Source organism: Pelecanus crispus, chromosome 5 (assembly GCF_030463565.1).
Source record: "Pelecanus crispus isolate bPelCri1 chromosome 5, bPelCri1.pri, whole genome shotgun sequence".
Taxonomy (NCBI): Eukaryota; Metazoa; Chordata; class Aves; order Pelecaniformes; family Pelecanidae; genus Pelecanus; species Pelecanus crispus.
Window position 1 is genome coordinate 79,879,833 of NC_134647.1, and position 21,780 is coordinate 79,901,612.

General features: G+C 39.7%; 1 protein-coding gene across 1 annotated transcript in view; it reads right to left on the reverse strand.

Moving 5' to 3' along the window:
• BCAR3 (BCAR3 adaptor protein, NSP family member) overlaps window positions 1-21,780 on the reverse strand; it is a 76,917-nt gene that overhangs the window by 20,711 nt on the left and 34,426 nt on the right. The window contains 1 exon segment of the mRNA XM_075710556.1: window positions 17,996-18,035. Within this exon segment, the coding sequence (XP_075566671.1) occupies window positions 17,996-18,035 (40 nt within the window).

A 21,780-nucleotide genomic window follows, 5' to 3' on the forward strand; every position in this document is an offset into this window, starting at 1 on the left:
CCAAGTTAAACAAAGGGCATGCATGGTCAAGAACAACAGTTTTATAATTGTTCTGACAGCCAACAATAAAACCCAGTGTCATTTTTAAAGTTTTAGAACAGAAGAGTTAAGCCTTATGCTTAAAATTGGAATGAAAATGAAAATTAATTACAGTAACAGGAGAGCACCTTTAGCTCTCTATTCTGATGATAACTTCCGACATTTGTCCCGGTGAGAAAGAGAAGACAGTCTGATCAGAGTCACTGTCTCAGTCTGCCCAAAAGGCTGAGCCCCACGCCCCACTTTCAGAAATGGACACTTAGAAGGCTAAATCACTGGAGGAGAGAGAAGGGGGGCAGCTGTTCCCAACTTTTAAGTGCCTCCATCAAAGTTTGAAAGCCGACAGGCCAGAAGATAGCAACCTTCACATCCTTCCTCATTGCAAGTGCTCCAGAAAATCTATACACATTACACGGTGACTTACAGAGCTGACGCTCAAAGAACAATTCAAGTATAAATCTTAAATCAAAAGGTTTAAAAGCTTAGGTGTAGCTCACAGATCCTCAAAAGTCATTAAGTACCCCACCCGATTACAGTTCAATTCCCACGTCACTTAAACACTTCCGTAAGTGTGGCTCGAAATGTTTATAAAGGCTTTTTCTTTGCATGCAGTGCATTTTTGCATAAAGCGAAAGATGTCCCTGCCCATGGCAGGAGGGTTGGGCTAGATGATCTTTAAAGGTTCCTTCCAGCCCAAACCATTCTATGAGTATAAGATTTTGTCTATTTTGTAATTAAAAAAAGTTCTAAAATATAAGGACAAGTCCAAAATTTTCTGAAGCATTTAAAAAAAACTGAGCTCCTGAGCGCAACTGCCTGTTTTCAGTAAGTAGGTGAAAAAGTTAGGGAACCAAGTGCTCCGATCAGTTAAATTCTGAAAGCTTGAAACTTTGCTAAAATTCTCTTCAGCATGTCCCAAACGAGGGCATTTTTAACTTAGTGCCTAAACATAAAGACACTGAAACTGAAAGTTGTTTAAGCTTCTCTCTGAGACAACGGTGAATTCTGAAGACGTTCTTTAGAACAGAAAAGCACTGTACCTAACCATCGTATAAAACCAAACACTTCTGAACAAAACCGAAAAGCATTACTGACTAGCACACTGTGTATTTACTGTTATTGGCACCTACCTTGACTCTGATAACAGACTTACGATGATAAAAGCAGCAAAGTGCTGCAATCAGCATTTGAAAAACATTATAATCCTTCGGCATTTTCGGTTGGGCTCAAGACTGAAGATCAACAGTCGCTATTCGCAGTTTTCAGAGGTTTAGCAAGCTCTTTAGTATCACCGCTGCCTGCCAGAGCTGCTGCACCCCCCTACTCACGCATCGGTCCGGGACACTTGCCACAGCTGAAGCTGATACTATCAATTCAGTGGCCGCTGGCATGCTCGCTTCCAGCATGCCATATAGAGAGTGCCAGAATCCTCATGTGATCTGTTTTGCTCACCAGTGAAATCCTAGCTCCTCTATCTTGGTATCCCCTGGCTCAGAGATGTATTTAAGCCACCAGCTCAAGGCAAACTTCCCTTCTCGACGAGATACAATACCTGACTGTCTCCCTGTGCTGATAAAGGCTTCATCAGTTGCTCCAGCTCAATCACGCAACATCTCTATCTGCATCATCAATAATATACACATAAAGCACATAAAAGAAAAAAAATGAAGAGGAAAAGCAGTTGATTACTGTTTGACAACTCTTCATACTCAAATAAGGATTACATCCTTAGAGCTTAGGCAACCCAGGAAAATGATAAATCTGTTTATTTTTAATTACGAAGTTTCTGGCAAGCAGTCCTTGGAAAAAATAGCAAGAAACCAACACTGTCAGCATAGTCAGTATTAGCGGTGTAACCAAGGTACCTTTAGTATTTAAAGCTATTGGTGGACAGCTTTAGCTTGGTGATAGTCCCATGGGATTGTGCAAACTGCTAGAGAAAGAACGAACTGAATTCAAGAACACCTCTGATGTGGCAAAGTAAAAATAAACACTAAACCAAAATAAAAAGCAGTTTTATTTATGCCTGTGATTCTATTCTCTTGGACAGCATAGTCCATAGCTTACTAACCAGTAAACCACTCATCAGCAAAGAATCTGTCCTACATATCTCAAGGCCCTCTCACGAATGAAGACAAAAAAGGCAAATAACTTGGCTAATTATAATAGCTGTTAGAGACAAGACCTCACCTCCAGAGCAGCCCAGTTAACAGACTTGGTGAAAGGAAACAAAATGCACTGGATTGAGGGGTACAAGAAAGCCTGGTAACACTTGAAAAAGAGAAAATTTGAAGAGATCAGTCATTTGTAATCTGGATGGTACCAAAAAGTCCCTAAGTCACAGATATTTCAGATTGCAGATTAATAATAAATTAGTCCCAAGGAGTGGTTAGAAGGAGGAGTTACTTGTCCTTTTCATCAGCAACAAATATTTTCTATAATTAGGAGGGCACATATATTAATGCTTATTGATGTGCTCGGGTATTACTTGCAAGGCAATACTTCTCACCTAATAATAGAGTACTTCCTTCCCTCATTGACTGAACACCGTGTAGTGGCCTCAGTGACTGCATCAAGCAATGGGGGCTTGGCACATAAACCAAGCAGCAGCACTGAGCAAAGAAAAGACATAAAACGTGCACTGCCTTTCAAGGCGAGTGGGATGGAGAGCCTATCCAAAAAGAAAAGGAAACCTCAGTCTTGATAACAAGGAAAAAGTGTGGTGTGTAAAGTTCTCTCACCTGTCTGACCACCTAAGGTTTGCAGGTATCTAGCACCAAGTTAAGCACCAAAACCAGCATGTTCATAAAGCTAGTCAGGCTACTTGGCCATGTTTCGAGATGTTACGCCTGTGACTCTTCTGAGAAAAGGAAAACTCTGTAGGAATAAAAGAACAGAGCATTAAATGGACTGGAAAGTGATTACCCTGGCAAGAAAAAGGATGAAAGATTGTCTTGGAAAAGCAGCTGAAAATAATGACTTTGAAGATGGAGTCCTGCTATAGCTGGGGAGAGGAAATCCCTCTCCAAGTAGTTTACGACAAACTCAGACAATGAATGAGTAGATAAAATACGAAGAATGTGAAAGTATCCTCCTTTTCTCTCTACTCTATGCTGCAGCATATTTTAATTTACTTTAAGTACTTTGAGGAAATCCATAGGATTGCTTTAGCAGGTAGCCAGAGAAGAAAAGATGAAAAGATAACCCTGCGGAACTCCAAACAAAAGCCTCAACTTTGTCTGGATTTTTTTTGGTACTGTGGGAAGACATCTCATCAAGGACTGTATTTTTGAAGACTCTTCATCAAGAAGTTCTTACAGTAACACCCTAATCCGATTTACAGGAAAGGGAGGAAAAAATGACAAAAGGGGAAATGAAATTCAAAGAATTCATCAGTTGAGGCATTTCTGCTTTATAATGGTGACAAGAAAGTAGTAGTATCACTGCACAATACACTAAGGTTTCATTTGGAGTATCATGAACAGAAACTATCAAGACAAAGAACACCAAACTACATCAGGTGACAAGAAGGGCTATTAGGATGACTGATCCATCTTGGCAGCAGAAACTAACTGGTTTAGCAAAGCAAAATAAGGTGGGACACTTTTGTTCTGAAAAGAATTAGAAGTTCCAAAAAGGAGAGGAGATTTTTTTTTTTTTTTTTAAAAAAAAAAAAAGGGACAAGAGGTATTATGACCTAGCAATGAGTAAACCTACGCTAGAATTTAGACAAAGGTTCTCAATCACCACCAAGAATGAAACCCCCCAACTTTCCAAAAAATTGTGGGTTGGAGCGGCAGTTCTAATAGAGTTCAACATGAGGCACTTTATAAAAAGGAAAAAACCAACACCTAAGTCCCCACAGCAGCATGATACGGTACTTGTGACAATAGAGGGGATGCAGTATCCTTTACGTACTCGCGTTTTCCTACTTTGTCAAGTTCTAGATTGCAATCCAACCATTATCGTAGTTCACTAGCTAACACACACGCATTTCCACAGGCCTCGATAACTTTATGCGTATTCATGTCTTACAGAAAGACGTATTAGTTTTGCATCTTCTTGTATGACTCAATTTACCCAGGGATACTTACTGGTATAGTTCCATTGGTCTAGTCTGAATGATATAATTCTCAATGTAGTTCCTTCCCCCAAAACAAGTAGTAAAAACACAAGGAAGGCAAAGAATGAAGTTTTTGCGTATGAATCATCTCCCGAACCTTTTCAACAGGACCTAGATTCCCCTTCTAGTCTTTTCCCTACTGAGAGCAAAAGGACATAACGGGTATATCTTCAAGAGATTTCCTGGATTGTAGGCACAATCTCCCCTCTTCAGTGGGAACAGCACAGCTCAATCCAGAAAGCAAATCTGGCCTAATACGTATTCAATGCGGGCGTGTCTATTTTTCATTTGAAAGGCTTGTTACTAAGCAGCAGTGAAAAAAGTTTAAGTGTTACATCCACAGCTGAACATGAACAGCAGGGCATAAATCACAAATGGTAATTGCCAGTTCCTTATTTCCTATCTGTAATGAAGTAAGTAAAGAATCAAAAAATTATGTATGCTGTGAGAATGCCAGAAATAATGAACCTTAAAAAAATAATACTGTACAATTTCATACAGCAGCTGCTGACACTTTTTATCAACAGTGCAACTGGCAGGAAAGAGGGTGCTTTATTTAGATAGTGAATCTAATTTTTTTTAAACAAAACTAATGAGATTTTTGTTTTTATTAAAGGTTAACATGACTTCTGCACGTATAGTTCAATGAATGGATGACAAATTCTTAAGAGTCAGACCAGAACCTTTGCATGACACTGTGATACATCAGTGTAAAAATTAAGACCACTGGAAGGAATCTCAAAGAGTACATGAGAAACCTCTGGGTGATTGTATGATAGCTCCTACGCTGCTGGCTGTCATGGAGCTCTTTTCAGCCAGCATGATCGGGAACAGCCTTCAGGCTGCTCCCAATTACACTTCACATGTAGGTAAGATTCACACTTGTAAATATTGACTGGGAGAAACAAAGGATGGTTTAGCCACGTTTTCACTCTCCTGTCCTGCGACTTTCTGCTGGTACTTTGGGTTCTTAGACTCTGCACTTGAGAAATAAACCATCTGTTTCTTGCACCTTAGAAACACCAAATGCAATCTTTCTGCTGAGTCAATCTATTGATGTATTTCTAATGCTCCCCAGCATCAACACATCAACTATCAGCTTAATTTCTTTGTTTTCAACGATTCTTGCCAAGAATCTTAAAATATCTGATAATCCTTTAACCTGTTTCTAAGGATGGCTGGCTAGAGTGGTTTTGATAACTAAGTTTATTAAGAAAGGATTTCTAAGTTCACTGAATTCAAGGCCACATCAGTTTAAGGACGCTTGATCATATATTCTGGGTTGAGTTCCTAACAGTCCATCAGGAAGAGAAATTAAGGTGTCTCTGCTGACCCCATCTGTGTTATTACAAAGCCTCTAGTTATTTAGGGTGTTTTCACGGTCTGGTTTAAATTACACTTACCCAGCACTGCATATTGGGACTGTTCCCCTGACACACCTAAACCGTGTCCAGCTCCACTCACAGCACATTGCATATGCAGGAGTTTGAAGTCTTCAGACTGGACAGTGTGAACCTGCTCGGGAGGAATCCTCTTAGGCTGCTTTATTTGTACAGGTTAAACAAGATAGAACGTAAGGATAATTCCTCTAGGAGGGGTTGGTTTCTTTCTCTCTCGTCACAAAAAAAAAAAAAAAAAAAAAAGAAAAAAAAATTCTTTGGCTTCAAAGTTGTAAGTGGCTCGAGTAAAGCAACCGAACTCCATAAAAATATAAACACTCAAAAACTCAGAAGCAGTCTGAAATTATCAAAACAGTCTGCAGATCTACAAGAAGCTATTTTGAACCAAATACCACTCATGTTCATGGATGTGCTTGTAATTTCACACACAGAACTATCATTTGTGATTTCATATTACAGAGAAATAATTTCAGACTAAATTAGATGAGGGAATTGGTGGCTTGCCACTGTTACTTAGTACTACATCAACAAATCATTTGAGTGTTAAATCAGCCTAACAATATTCAGTGAAATACATGCAATGTTTTAGATTTCTCTCCACTAAATGAAAGTAAACAATCCAGGCAGAAAGCCAGCTGTAAATGAAAGAAGGCATGGTGGACCATACAAGGGTCAACGACATAAATCTGATTTGATACGGCACGCAGCCCATCCAGAGCACGCTGCTCGCCGTCGCTGGACTAACGACGTCACATGGAATACAGATACGTCCCGATTACACAGTGCATATGCACAATCTAACTGTGCTTGTGAGTGCCTATGGCTATAAAACGGCACTGTAAGGCTGTAATAAACTGCAATGTGAATAAAATTTGAGAAGAAAAAACCCAAAGAAAATCAAAGCATTTAAGTCTTCAGATTGAAACATTCTTCATTTAATACATAAGACTTTTCTCTATAACTAGCTGTTTGTTCTTTTTAATGTAAGAAAACGTCAGGAAACAGGTGACAACAACTGATAAATAACTTGTCCACGCAAACATCATCTTCCCAATGCCCACTGCCATGCAGTCTTAGTACTTCGTCCTTCAGACATGGCCCATCGCCTCTAATGAAGTTCTGTGGGGGATGCCTCCAAATACAGGTAGCGCACAACTGTTTAAAGCCAAACACTTTTTAAAGCGTAGAATACGTGGAAGAAAGGGGATGACAATGCTGTCAGAAAGTGTTGCTTACTTTTTATCTGCTCCTAACTCAACTGTCTACAGGCACATAAAGTCCCACCATCCAGCTCATGTCCTACCATTCCTGTGTTAATTCTTAATAGAACTGACTCTTGCATGTGCTCTTCTGTAACCTCACTTCCTGCAGGCTGTTGTTGGTGCAGCTTCTGATCATAAATCAATGGATACAGCTGCAACTGTAATTACACTTGTTTGCATTGCATGGGCGCGGTATGGGAGAGGTCAGCACAATTTCTTCCTCCTGTCTATCGTAGTCCTGTGAGGCAAAGTCAGAAATATGCTGCAGTCGCACAGGAATAGTGAGAAAACAGAATTTGCATCTATTTAGTTTTCAATGCTGCTTGAACAAATCTCTTTGAAAATCTGACTCATATGAAAAACCCAGAGTGGCAGCTACAAGAAATAAGCGCCCGACTTGCTTATGAGCTTCCTACTAGGTCCTAATTTGCACTTCAAGACATCCAAATACCTTTGAAAAATCTGACCTTCTATAACTAAAACATACAAGTTTTAAAGTCATCTGGCAATAGACCTGGTTTTCCTACTAGCCATCTTCCTAATAAGAAGCCACCAGCAGGTTTTATTGATCCTACCAAAAACTAGCATACATATTCTTGAGCTCCATCTACTGTCTGCCAACCCATGTACAAATATGAAGCAATTTTGTAATGTCTCACCCGACTTTTCTTCAATTTATTCCTTGTATTGGAAAAACAAAAAGACAGAAAATATGAAAAGGCATGAATTTCCTTTTGTTCAGAATAAGTTCACAACTTATGGCTCCTATTTTCTTCTCTTTCCTGATGACTTAGCTGTCATTAGTCTAACTTTCGCTTTGCTGGACAGCATACCAGAGCGCTCCCGCTTACAAAAAGAAGCCATTAACACGATCGCTAACTTCAGATTTCTGTTTTTGAAAGTCTCCCCAGTCCTGCCAAAGTAAAGCGTTTGTTTGCCTGAGATTCACACCACCTCCTAATAGAATTCAAAGATGAAAAAATTCTGTTACTTCACCAGGGTAAGTGGAGGCATTTCAAAATCAGCTGTTTATCTAAAACTCCTGGATACCCTAAAATACTTCCATTTTATACAAAGGGAGATTTTGGATCTGTAGCACTTGAAAATAAAACTCACCAGTCACTTGGGCTCTGTCAGAGCTCAGTTCTTCAAGTCTTTACCAGCACGTATGAGTTCGAAGAGGCCCGTCTTCCTCCCACATTTTTGCACAATGCACTTTGACGAAGCAAAAGCAGCAAGCTCGCCTCAGCTCACAGACCTCCCTTTCAACATTTTACTAGCAGAAGGGCTTGAGGGCATGGAGGCAAACGACCTCTGGGTATTCTAGCTGGCCAGCGTAACATTATACTCCCTCCTTTGGGTAGCTGCTTAGTTCCCAATAGTACCCGACACACAAAAACCTCAGATGAACCTGCTCTTTTGACAGCACACGTTAACAGATGCCATCCCAACTGAAATGCACTAACGCTCCTTCTGCTGCCCTCTCCGCGCCCAAACTGTATCTAAATAGCATGCCTCCGAAAAGAGGCGAGATGTACCTAATTGCCCTAATTATTATCTATAAGCACAGCTCCAAGAGATTAGGAGCTTTACCTCCATTGGCTTTATCAGTAAGAGCACCTGAAGTGCTTCCCAATGATCTGCCTTCCACAAGCTATATACTCACTCCCCCTTGTGGTTCCTATGCTTCTATACATTTAAAAATCAACTTCAGTAAGGTGTTGCTGTGATGGAGTTAAATATACATATTTTCATGTCCCGGTCAGCTTTTTCTATTAGTCCACCTTCAAAATTATGAAAAGGATCCAACAACATCAGTAACTATCATCGTTAAGGCATAGTTCCTATGGAACAATACTGAAAGCCCAAAATGGAGAGAAAAATAAGTATTCCACACAAGAGACACAGCTCAGTGACAGGTAAGAAAAGATCAACACAGAAGATGGTAGACTCTAGTCAGATCTCTGCTGTTATTAACAGTTTAAATATCTCACATGAAAAGGAGTAAAATTCTGTGTGGCACTCGTACATTTTTATATATATACACCTATTCACGTATGTATATAAAAGCCTACTGTAAGCTGTAAGAATCCCAGCTGATGCCATCACTCAGACAGAAAGATCTTTTTCTTCACTTTGTGTCAACTGACACAAGTATTTGCACAGAAATTGAAAACGGAAAAAAAACCAAACTCACTTTACAAGTAGATTAAGTTTTATGCACTTTACTGCTTAGTCTCCACTCGAATCTTCAGATCCTTTTCATTATGCATGGGGTTGCTCTTACCAAGACAGATAAAATGTTCACTACAGGTAAGGCAGAAAAAAATAGGCATGGCAATATTATAATTCAGCACCCTTCTTTCTTCCCCATAGGTACCACTTTTGTGGGAAATGGCATGTCCTTTTCTGGCAAATGAGGCAATGCAGTGCCTACTGCAACGCAATGGATTGGGTCCAACACCTTGGCTTACTTCAGTACAGGAAAGCACTGTTTGTCTGAAACGATCGGTCACTTCAACAATCACAGTATCTGACAGCAGATACAATAACTCTGCAACAAAAAAGGATCACAAGTCAAGGTGAACCAGACAATGTCTTAAAAGTAAAAGCCACCCTTTTTTTCCTCCTTTCTTTGAAAAGTAAATGCATGTCGCCATTTACTAGTATTTCCTTTCACTGACACCGTCATTTTGACTTGGGGCTATTATCAATAGCAACGTATTAACTGTCAGCATTTGAGAGCCACAGGCATTAATATTTTGGAGAAAAAGGGTAATTCATTTAAATTCAAGTTTCACAAGATCGCTAGACACAAAATAAGAAGAATATTTCTTTGTACCTCAGAACTTCTATCCTGTGTTTCAGATTCAGACTTTTCCAGCTAATGTTTCTCATCTGTGAATAAGGCTTGACAGTAGTTACTGATCATCTAACAAAGATACTGAAAAGATCAGCTACGTACCACTAGTATTACTACTGGTGCTGAGAAAATTAATGCCAAGTAATTTTATAGACAGTTTTCAACTCAAAGCTCAGTGCAATCTCAGTGCATGTAGCAGCTTTTGATGACTCCAGATCAGACATAATTTAAGAGTTAATGAAGAACAATACAAGAAGTAGAATACAGACATTAATAGGGTCAAATTCATGATAGGACAGATATAAGATTAACCCTTAGCAGGCAAATAGAGAGAATGCGTGCTGCTCTAAGAATTATCAGCGTTTTAGATCTTACCAAAGCATAGTGAGCATTACAAAAGATACTCCACAAGCAAAATACCCTAAGCTCCATTTCAGCATCAGAAGAAGGGAATGCAAGAGCCACTGCTAAAAGACTTCACGATAAAGGCCAGAATAATTAGAAAGTCACTATCTACTTGACTGAATTCATACGAGGATTATCATTCACAAAGAAAAAAAAAAAGTCCCTCCTCACAGTATGCTAAAAACAAAACAAAACAAACACCCAAAAAACAACCCACAACACCCCCCAGATCTTAGAGCTAATCAGGTCATTCAGGAATTGGGGGCAGGGAAAGAACAAAAAGCCCCAAACAGTAACAGGCTAACTTGGGAATCTCCCTACTAGGAAAACATGGACTAGGACAGTAGACTGAAAAGTGCATTGTCTTGCAGAGCTGTAGAATCTGACTTCCTCCATATTTACTGGAAACACCAGCTTAGATTTTATTAATCACTTTGCATCCAAAAGATTACACAACTGCTGACTCAACCCAACCATCTTTTCAGAGACTAGCCTGTTGGTCAAACAAAATTCACCATGAGAAAATACCGAAACTTGGGTGTAAGATGCCATCACTAATTATGGATAACTGCATTCTATCAAATAAACCAAGTTTTCATTAACTCCAAATAAATAGGGCAAGATTCTCATAATGATTTTAGGGGAATTAACTACTTGAGAGGTCCTGAATTTCAACTACCTATGTAACTCCTTAAGTCTTTTTTGAAAATTTCCTAGGCTGCTGAAAGCTTTTAGGAATAATTATCATAGATGCTTAAAGAAATAGCTGCCCCTTCTAAGTAGAGAAAGGGCACATGTTGTAAGAAACAATCCTGGTGTAATGCTGAGGAAAAAATTCTACTGCCCGAAACTTTACTACTACCAGAACAGGATTAAAAGTACAAGATGATTCGTCCAACTTAGTGCAACAGCTGAAGCTTATCCCACTAGGAAACTAAATCAAGGTAACAAAAAGAAGACAGATGGACCAAAAACAAGAAAAAATCACCTGTAGATGATTTTACATCACATTTTAGGAAAAACTTTTCCACAGTAACAATGAAAAGACCGTTAGACTCATCTAGTTTGGGAGGAAGAAGAGATTATCTTGGGTGGCTACAGAATGTCTTTTGCTGGAGGTTTCGAACAAATCAGAACATCTATTCCAACAATCTCAGTGACACCCCGACAAAGAAATTTTTCAAGTTCCCTCTAGGACCTACTTCTGTAACTTAATGGTGGTGGTGAATCTCTGCCCCCCATTCTGTGCCTCTGCAGAAAAAAGCAACCAACTTCCAACTGTCAGGCTACAGAGTTTTTACTACTATGAAAGTTACAATGAAATAGTTATGAAAAATGTGATTTTAATAACCATGACTTGATTAAAAAAATACACCCTTAGAGTGGCTTTTCTCCAGCAGAGGGCAGTGTGTAACTACCAACTACCCATCGGCACCAAAACTGAGTTTTCATTGTGAGAGAGATAAATATATGTATTTAACATTAGATTAGCTCTAACAGGATCTTATCTTTCTGAATTATACAGCTTGTATACAGAAGGCAACTGCTGTGGAGTGATGTTTGTGAAGGTACAGATCCTACTAAGTAGAGAAACATGAGAAAAAAGGCAAATATCTCTGAAACATCTCTGATGCCAATAATGATCTTTGAGTTGGATGTCAAATCTGTAAGGACAAAAAGGGATGCATAAAGTCAAAGTCAGCTGTATGGGCATACTCCTTTTCTCTTCAACAAAATACATTCCATCTGGTAATTCCACCTTCTGTGATGCTGTTGCCCTTGCTGTGGTTGCAAAACAGAGAAAAAAAAAAAAAAAAATAGAGCTACAGATTCAAAAACAACCTCCTGATCATTCGGTGCCTTAGTGTCAGGCATTCCTCCAAGCTCAGACACTTAATGTATAACGCTGTCAGACAATGCAGAAACCCAGCAAACCTTCTGCTCACAAGTCACAGCTCGCATCTCAACAGGCAAGCCTCCACAGGAGAGCGATACGCAGCAGAGCACGAACAGGTATACACTGTAGTTGGCAACTTCTCCAGTGGGGTGGGGATTTCTGTAATGTATTTCCAGGTCTAAAAAAGGCTCCTTGCAATGAAATTTCAATGACATCATGAAGAATTCTTTCCCAAACTGTGACTACTTGTCATGCTGACGCAGATTTTTTTTCGTCCCCCCCCCCTAAACTTTCCCAAACATACACACACACTCACAAACTTCGCTTTTGATAGTATTCGCACCATGTTATCTTCTTGGCACAGCCCTTAGAATGACGAGACACAAACACCCACACGTATGTGTGACTGGCATCCACAATATCATGAATTTGTGCAATTAACTATACGAACTGTGCATCAATAAACCTCATCACCTGGTCAAAGTTCCCTGAAGTTGAATTAAACCCACAAAATACTGTCCTACCTTGCAAAGCTATAGATAACGACCAAGACATCGGAATGTCATCAAAACTTTATTTTCAGTTGCACTCACAAAAGATGCCATAAACGACAATAATTTCTATGACAGTTTGCTTTCTAACAAAACCAAGGAGGAGTAAAAATAGGGAAAAACTGAACACTATGGGGCTGAGACAAACAAGAATCCTTCAGCAGAACTTCACAAGGGAATAACGTTTTTCTGCAGCTGTAACTTCCTTAGACCAGTGACAGTTTTTTCAAGTGTGAATCTAAATATAAACTTTCCTCATGACCATGCTGAGCAGACAATCCGTCATAAATTTTGTAATTTTTCCGCTAATGGATTAAAATACAACTCCAAAACCGCAGGCCATAATACTACTCATCAACTCATCACTGAGAAGTATTTCTGTAATTGTTCGAACTATTTCCACAGGAACTGCTCGAAAAGTTTCCATGAAAGGGGAGAGAAATCTGGGTTTTTTTCTTTCCACCCTGATACAGCCTTAATGATTACAGCCCAGACTTCTATTAAAAGATGCTGAAGTATTTATAGTGAATAGGAATGGGACGGAAAGCTATCTTTAGTTCACATGAATTTGATCAAAACGCCTCATAAGAAGTTCTCTAACACACTCAAAGCTGCCAGCACTTGATCCTTTCTCCCTGCAGGAGTCTGTTCTGTGGATGTGCAGACTCAGGGTGTGGGAAGAACCTGCTGAGACTACCAATGGATCTATTATTTGGCTCATAAAACTTGTAAAAATCTCACAGAATGTACAACGTGCTATTGTGTCTGTAAATCTCTTTCATGACTTGGTTAGCAGCCTGACTCAAAGCAGTCTGGCCTGTTTTCTCTTCTACCATAAAAGGGTTTTTGAAAGAGCCATTTAACTGTGACCATGGGTTCAGCATCGCTGGGAAGACAAAGGAAGGGTTGAAGCCATATGGACACTTCAGACTCCAGCAAATCAGTACTTTTTTTTTCTTCCCCTTCTCCTTAGAACTTGCTTTTGCATAATTAGCTCTCTCTGGATACTGAATGAACTAATACATCAATATTCAGGATGCAGGAAACTGCCATTTGTGAGCTGTAACTTAAGAGTCAAGTATTAGAAACCACAGTACATCTCTACAGAGCATTCTCTAAAAAAACGCGTTCAGAGGATTAATGTTATAATCAGTGCTTTCTGTCTTGTATCTTGAACAGAATAAAACAGGAGAAAAACCAATTTATTTTGCTTTTTCTCTGTCCAGAGTATTCCTAAATACAAGGAATTATTTATATTACTTTTAGTCACCAGATTCTAGCAAGGAAAGGTTTGTATAAAAAGCAAATTGATACAGTCAGTATCAAAGCTTACTCTCAGTCTCTCTACACAGCAACGCCTGCTTGTAGTCACTACTGCCACAATAAACACTATGATATTTTCACTGTGAAACAGAGCACGCCAAATCAAAAAAATAGCTGTGTTACTTTTCCTCATATCTGAACACAGTCTCCACATTCTATTTACAGTAGGGGCCAATTGCGAAGAGATCTTGATCGCTCCCCAGCAGGAACAGATTCTGAACAAGTATTAATTATCTTTCTTACGGGACTCACACGAAACTCAAGCAGCATGTTTGCATCACTGCAAGAAACAGTGCTAATTTGCAACCGTGAAGCTGCAGGATCAGCTCTGTGCCCACCTTCCCTTTTTAAAATTACTTTTTAAATCTAGCTAGTTTAAAACTAGCTGCTTGTCTTGGAGTTGAGACTAGGTATGCCTGTGCAGCCTGATCAAGTGGATCAGTTATGAGGATGGCACACATTTGATCGTAGAATCGTTTAGGTTGGAGAAGACCTTTAAGATCATCCAGTCCAACACCTAACATTGCCAAGTCCAACGCTAAACCAGTTCAGGGGAGAGTAGCAACCCCACGCCTCCTGGCTTGGTGGCCGGATCATTTCTAATGAAAGTAAAAACTAGGAATCATTATGATTGGAAAGGACCTCTAAGATCATCATTCCAACCATCAACCCAACGCCACCATGCCCACTAAACCATGTCCCAAAGTTCCACATCTGCCCGTTTTTTGAACCCTTCCAGGGATGGTGACCCCACCACCTCTCTGGGCAGCCTGTTCCAACGCTTGACTACCCTTTCCGAGAAGAAATTTTTCCTCATATCCAATCTAAACGTCCCCTGGCGCAGCTTGAGCCCATTTCCTCTTGTCCTATCGTTACCGTATTGGACCTTTCAAACCAGCCAGCTACAATTAGCATGTCAGGCAGCAGCAAGAGTGGGGCTGCTCCCTAAGGGGAGGCGAGCCGGGAGCACAGGGTGGGCAACGCGCTCCCCAGCAAGGTGCAGTCCCACAGCACCAAGGTGCAAGCAAGCCGAGCAGGGTGACGAGACCAACAGGTCCTATCACAGTCCAGCGAGCCTCAGGCAAGACAGGGCGAGAGGCTGGTCCAAGGTCCACACAGGGCTTCCCACACAGCACTTGAGGAACAGGGCTGGGGGCAGGCACGCCTGAAGGCTCCAGTCTGAGCTGAGATGGAGCCCTTGCTCAGCGGGTGCGGGTGGAGGTCCTACGTGAGGCTGGTCAGGACACTTAAGACCAATTAGCGCCCTCAGGGCCCTGACACAGTACGCTCTGCTTGGGACTGTAACTCTTGGGTGAAATCACCAGCAGCCAGACTACGCTAACACCGCTTACATTTGTGCCATGTACTACTTTCAAGGCAATGCCATTTTTTGCAAGGCAAATTAATCCAAAGTCTCCCTTCTCTTTACAGTCTGAACCGCAAGATGAGAGAAACAAGAACCAGTATCAAGACTTTGTGTACAATTGGCTTGTTCTAAGTTTTGATGCATGTTTGATACATCATACATGCTTAATACTCAAGTTTATATGCATTTTCAGTCAGCCAATCAACACTTCTCTGCCTAGAGACAATACTAACTACATTTTCCTGTGCATCAGAAATATGAATCCGTCTCTCAAAACTTTGGTATCCTGAATCAGCAAAACAGGATTCCCATCAACAGTGTTCTTGTGGTTTTCTCCCTCTTCTCCTACTATCCCTTCTTCATTTAAAGGTATTTTTTTCACCACCTAAGCAACATCTGCCAAAGCCTACCCAAATGATACCAACCCTGCTTGCTCAAACAAAATACGCACACATTATACGTCAAATAGACTTGTGCAAATGGCAATGTTGGTACAAGCGTAGTGAGATGCTACAGAAATGTCTTCGTTCAGCTTTGTAATTCGGGTAGGTCAGTGTTCTGCAGTTTATACCCGACTTAACACTGCCATCATAATTTATTCAAGGAACTGGAAAATTTATAAACATTAATATAATAGTTACCATAAGGTAAGTTACAAAAGACAATGAACACATACTTGCTGAAACTTAAGCCAACTAAAGGGGTTCCAAGATCATCTTGTTACGAATTCAGGCACATCTTTTACAGTCATAGTAAACTGGTAACAAATTATTGATGAGAGTCCTCCTTTGTGTGGCATTAATGATCACTTTTTGTGTAAGAATACATTTCTGGAGTCAGTTTTGTTAGCAAACTGGGCTTTTACAGCCAAAAAATGTTTTGGGGGGCTGTATTTATTAGAAAGCAATTTCTGCGTATTTTTCAAAGTTGTAGTTTAAGATTTCTTGTCTAGAATTCCTGCTGTAATACTACTGAACAGGAGACCAAACTCACAGTTCACTAAAAGTAGGGATATATACAGGAAAAACCGAAAGAGGAAGGAGAAAAGAAGTGGATTGTAACCCTTGTATTCTCCCTCATAAGTCTCTTCTCCCCAGGCTTTCCTCCCCAACATCAAAGTTTTAATAACTAAGCTTAGCACCACTGCTATTGACAAGAGTCCAAGACAAGCTTCTACTAGAAAAGTTGAAAAGATCAGAAACCACATTTATAACACAGAACTTGCTGCAACAAGACAAGACACACATATTGATGAATTGGCACATGAAACCTCTGCCTTCTACTTGGCCATATTATTAAAACTGGAACAACGTACTCTGTACAGCATAGTGCAAGATACCCTGTAAATTAAATAGAGCAATTAACACGTCCACCACTTTGTTGCCTTTGGCTTCCGCTCTTCTACAGTACTCTTCAGAAGGCTCTTGGCCTTCTCTGTCTCTGCTACTTTACTATATCCCAGCTTTAGCCTGGGATTGAGGCCAGGGACTTTGCAACACTGAGCTAACTGTTCAGAGTGGAATTCCAGCAGCAGTCCTCAGAGTCCTCTGGCAGCCCCTTTTCCATGGACCTTCGCGTTCTGCTCTTCCCCTTCTCTTCTTCCAAACCCTCATTCCTACCTCCACCCCAGCCCTAGATAGAAAGTCCAGCAGAAGACCCCTCCACACTTCAGGCAAATTAATTCTCGGCACTTTCCTTTGGCAGTCCCCTCTCAACACTGCATTACTTTCTCCTAGTTTACTTCTTTGATCAACCTGAAGCCTAACCTGGGCACCTCTCCATTTCCTTCAACTACGAACACCCACAGAGGGAATTCTAGCAGCAGAACCCAGTTCACTGGCTCTCCTCAGTCTCTTCCTCACCCAAACTCTAACCTGAAGCAGAAATTCAGGTGTCTGAAAAAAATTCAGGCTGCCTACATGAATAGCTACAGAAATATCCCACGTTTGAGGATAACCTGTGTTTATCAGAAACTTTTCAGAAGATTACGGTCTTCTAAAATACAGGGAACAAAGCCCAACAACTAAAGCAGCCCATTGTTGAGAGACGTGACATAGAAGCCAGATTCTTTCAAGGTTCTGAGAAATAATATTCACTTAAATGAAACATGCTGAAAGGTACTAATTCAGTGGAAATTACAGCACTGCAAGAGAATCTCAGTACAGAATCACATCCCTATAGTTTCTTCCAAAGTTTCTATATTGCCAATCCAGGACTGATTTTTGAATAAAATTTAAGAATGCTCCAGAGTATTTTTTATTTACTCTAACAAAATACTCATTTATGTATTTTTTTCACCACTCTGATCTTATACAAAAGGAAAAGAGAACTTACAATTTTGCCAGGATTCCAGCTACTTTTTGGACCAGAAGTGGATTTTTAACTGTAGTGTTAGTAAGTATACTGCTAAAACCATAAACCTAAATCTGACATTTTTATGATCTTTTCAGATGTGTTCCTTTACTTCCCCAGAAATCCATAAGCAAGAAATAGGCATTCTTTTACTCTGTTAACAAAGGCAAGATCATAGGTAGTCTCCAAGTAACTGAAAAGAGGCCCCAATATAAAAATGCAACCTACCCCCAAAGGACAATGCCCACATTGTATTTCACTGAAGCATGAAGAAAATAGTCTGACATATATATTTAGTTTTTCAGTAGCAAAAGATAGACGAAGCACTATTTAACTACAAATGACTGGAAATGCTCTGGCAGTGCTGGTTATATACTGAATAAAATATTTTGAGGGTAAGTAATGGTACCTTACCTTAACATATTCCAAAGCAGGATCCAGAATATTCTGATCTCTGTAAGGAAATAGGGCAAGGAGGGAGGAAGAAAGGACACAAAAACAAAGAAAAAAACAAATGGTGAGTCCAAATATAATCTCATACCGAAGAGATGCATTCATATGAGCAAGGTCATGTTAAAATCCTCATTAAAAACTGTGTGTTATAGCTAGATGGCCTATGCTATCTAACTTTTAACAAATATATAAATCACTGATTTCTTTTAGCAGGACAAGTAGTGGAGCCACTAGTCATTAATTTGGGAAACAAAGTTAACAATACAGTTTTAAGCAAAGCAAAAACAATCTTGAAATTTCAACAGATGGCTGAAAATGCTTATATACCACCTAAAACACTTGAAATAAATTTAAGAGAGCTCTCCCAATGGCTTCTAAATTTATTTCTTTGCTTGTATGTTTTCTCATTTAAGCTACTGCTACCGATAGCATTGAGAAGGCATTGCTAAAACGAGAAAATAGAAAGCATTCATCTGTTATATAAACAAAGCAAAGAATTCATAGATTTGCAATTGCAGAACTTTATTTTACATTTGGAAAAATAAATATGGTTCTTGCACTCTTTTAAAAAGTTCTCAAAATTACCAGAATTTCAACATTACAATTATTTGGAAGCCAGATAAATCAAGGAATTGCCCTATATTAAAAAGAAAAGATCTCTTTGCAGGTTTTGTATACATACAGATGGCAAAGGGCACAGAAGCCTAAGTGAAGAGCCCTGTGATCAATTACAACTCTTTCCACAAATAGAAATAAAAATGAACATATATTTTCAAAGGTTTTGGTTTTGTCTGAGCACTAGCAGGTTAACAGAGTTTGCAGTACATGTCTGAACGCTTTCTACAGAACCTGGGATGACACACATGGTGCTGCCTTAAACACAAATATGTAACAGGCATAATGAAAACCTTGCAGACTTACAGAGGGATCAGGAGCTTGTTATAGCAATCAAGTTTGCCACGCAGACAACATAGGCCCCACAAATTTAGAAAAGAATCCTGTTTGGTGGAAGTTGTTATGATGATGTAACACCGGAAAACAGCTTCAGATATATAGATATTGGGTTACACTGGAATCGACCAACCCAGAATACAGTCTCTAAATTCCCTGTGTTAGTTTGAATGTAATTGTGTATCACCTGAAACTAAGTTATTATTTTATACTCGGTTTTTAGTCTAGTTGCCTAACAGCTTTTAATCCAGAATACCTACACAGAGGCAAAACAGAGCCCTCCCCCTTCCTAGCCCTGCCCATAAATGATGGTGCTCAGCTGTTCAGGCTGTATCATGCATTGCTATTTCACATTATCCCAGTATTTATCACAGGTCAAGTTCCATTCCCAGCTTAGTTTAAAAAAATAACAACAACAATGCTGCCAGATTCAATGGAGATAGAATTTGGACCATCTGAAACTTTTTCCTAGCCAATATACAAAGAAGGGGCAGCTTGGTAACTGTATGTACATAAAATACGTACAAGCATATCAGAGAAAACGGGGGTGAAGCACAGAGGAAGACGATAAAGCAAAAAGTTTTCTTTCTCAACACTTTGCAATGTGACTGGGAAAAGAATCCCATTCTAATCATCCAGCAAAGTCATGAAGCATGGCGGAACTCACATTCAAATGATCTGTGGGAAGTTGTGCCAGTACCAAACGCTTCTGAAAAACCTTGCAGTTTAGTTCTTCGCTTGCCTGTGGAATCTTTCAGAACAAAGGGTCTACCAGCACTGCATATGCAACATACTCCAAAAGAATGAACCTGGGCAATAAGGCTACCGACTAGTTTACTTGCTTACTTGGGCAGTAAGCACGTTTTGTTACAGTCTGCATTTACAAACCCCACTCCCGCAGACTAGCCGTGCTGCAGACTCCACTGTTCCCACCGTCGGGTACAAAAGATCTTTAGGACAGATCAAGCCAAAGCCAAATGAAAGAGGTAGAAAAGCTTTAAGACAATACAGTCTATTTACTGCTATGCAAAGCAGGAAAACCAGAAGAGAGAGGGGAAAAAAGTGACCTGCATTTCCTTCATCATCCACAGGACTAAAGTGCTTTGAAAATTTTGGCTTTAGGAAATGGATGGTGTAACAAATCTCTTCACAAGCACTATAATATTTAATCTGGCAGGCTGTTACACAACGAAATGTAGGAAACCCTGCAATTCACCACAAGCACAGGTTATACATAAAGATGTTCATGTTGTAGCCCTATTCACCTCAGATACCTTTCTCCTACCAGATCGACCCCTCTCTCCCCACCTCCCCTTGTTGTCCAAGTCTTCATCTTTGTGCAAATGTTTTGAAGTTGTTTGCAAGGAACGGTAACTTTCATTGATGTGCAGTAACTAATAGTGAAGATTAACTACTGTATTTTCCTGTCATTTGATTCCACCATAACGCTGCCACATTATATGCAGAAAAATAGATTAAGCAGTTAGCCCAAATAACTAGGAACTAACCAAATAACTAGATCACAAAACTAACTCCTGAATCTCATCTCTCTGTTAGCAATGATGATGTGCTCCTTTATGCCACATGCTCCCCATGAAGGAAATCTATAATGTCAGAAGCCTAAGAAAAATACAAAGCACTCCCTTCCCATTTTCCCCTCTCAAGGAATCTTAATAAAAATAAAGCCCACAATCTCACTTCTTGTATTAGATGATCTGCAGAAAAAAAATTAATACTTTCATCTGATCTGGTAGTTATCTGAAAGGTATTTGCAGGATTTGCTGTCTCTCAAACCAATTCAACTGAAGGTTTGTTTCAATAATACTAAGTTTTTCATCTTTCATTAGATTTTACTACGTTTCAAGTAATGCTAAAGTTTTTCTTCATAATAAGCTTGACTTTACAGCTGTATTCATTTGCACCTGTTTACCTATAACATGTATGTATTAGAGTCCGCACGTAAGTCAGCTATCACTGTGTAAACTGTGGGTTCACAGATTGGGTCTTATGACACATGTTGGCCTCCTAATAATCACATAAGCCCTACTTCCATTCAGATAAAAAGCACCTTTAATGCAGAAAGAAGTCATGTGGAATAGAGACGTTTTCACAACACCTGAAGGTAAGGTGTTGGGTAAGGGCTGCAGTAGGACAGACAGTATTGACTTCATGCTCTTTTCTGTCACAGAAGAGAATTTAAGAAAGGGATGCAAACACATTCCCACATCCATTTCGAGTATTCACATTGCTGCCAGACTCTATCACCTCATTTCACGAAAAAACAAAATCCCTTTTCAGCATTTTTTTTGCTCATAGGGAAAAAAAAAAAAAAGCGCACCTGACTTGATACACGTAATTAAGCCATTCTCCTGAGTAGTGTAAGCCCTCTGTTGACTCTCCTCCACATGCACAAGGTCTGTGTGGAAACTGTAGTAGCATAAACACTCCTCCAGTAATAATTCATCACTAAAAGAAAGCAGTTACTCATCACAATCTATCTTAACCTTCACCATTCTGAGGCTGTCCTAGCCAGAAACACATTCTTTCTAGAGCATCCCTACTGACGTATGACAACGCCTTCCTCTCTGCTGGCTGATCTTGCAGACATATAACCCTTTAATCCCTCCCTACTGGTCCTTGGAAACTATCTCAGTTTCTTTTCAGTCCAACTACAAGATTCTTGTTAGAATTATGGGTTTTTTTGCATGCATGGGTTTCTTACTGATATTGCCAAGAAAATATACAGAGTGTGAAAGTCAGACACAGAGCTCCAGCAACCCTACAAAAAAATTAAG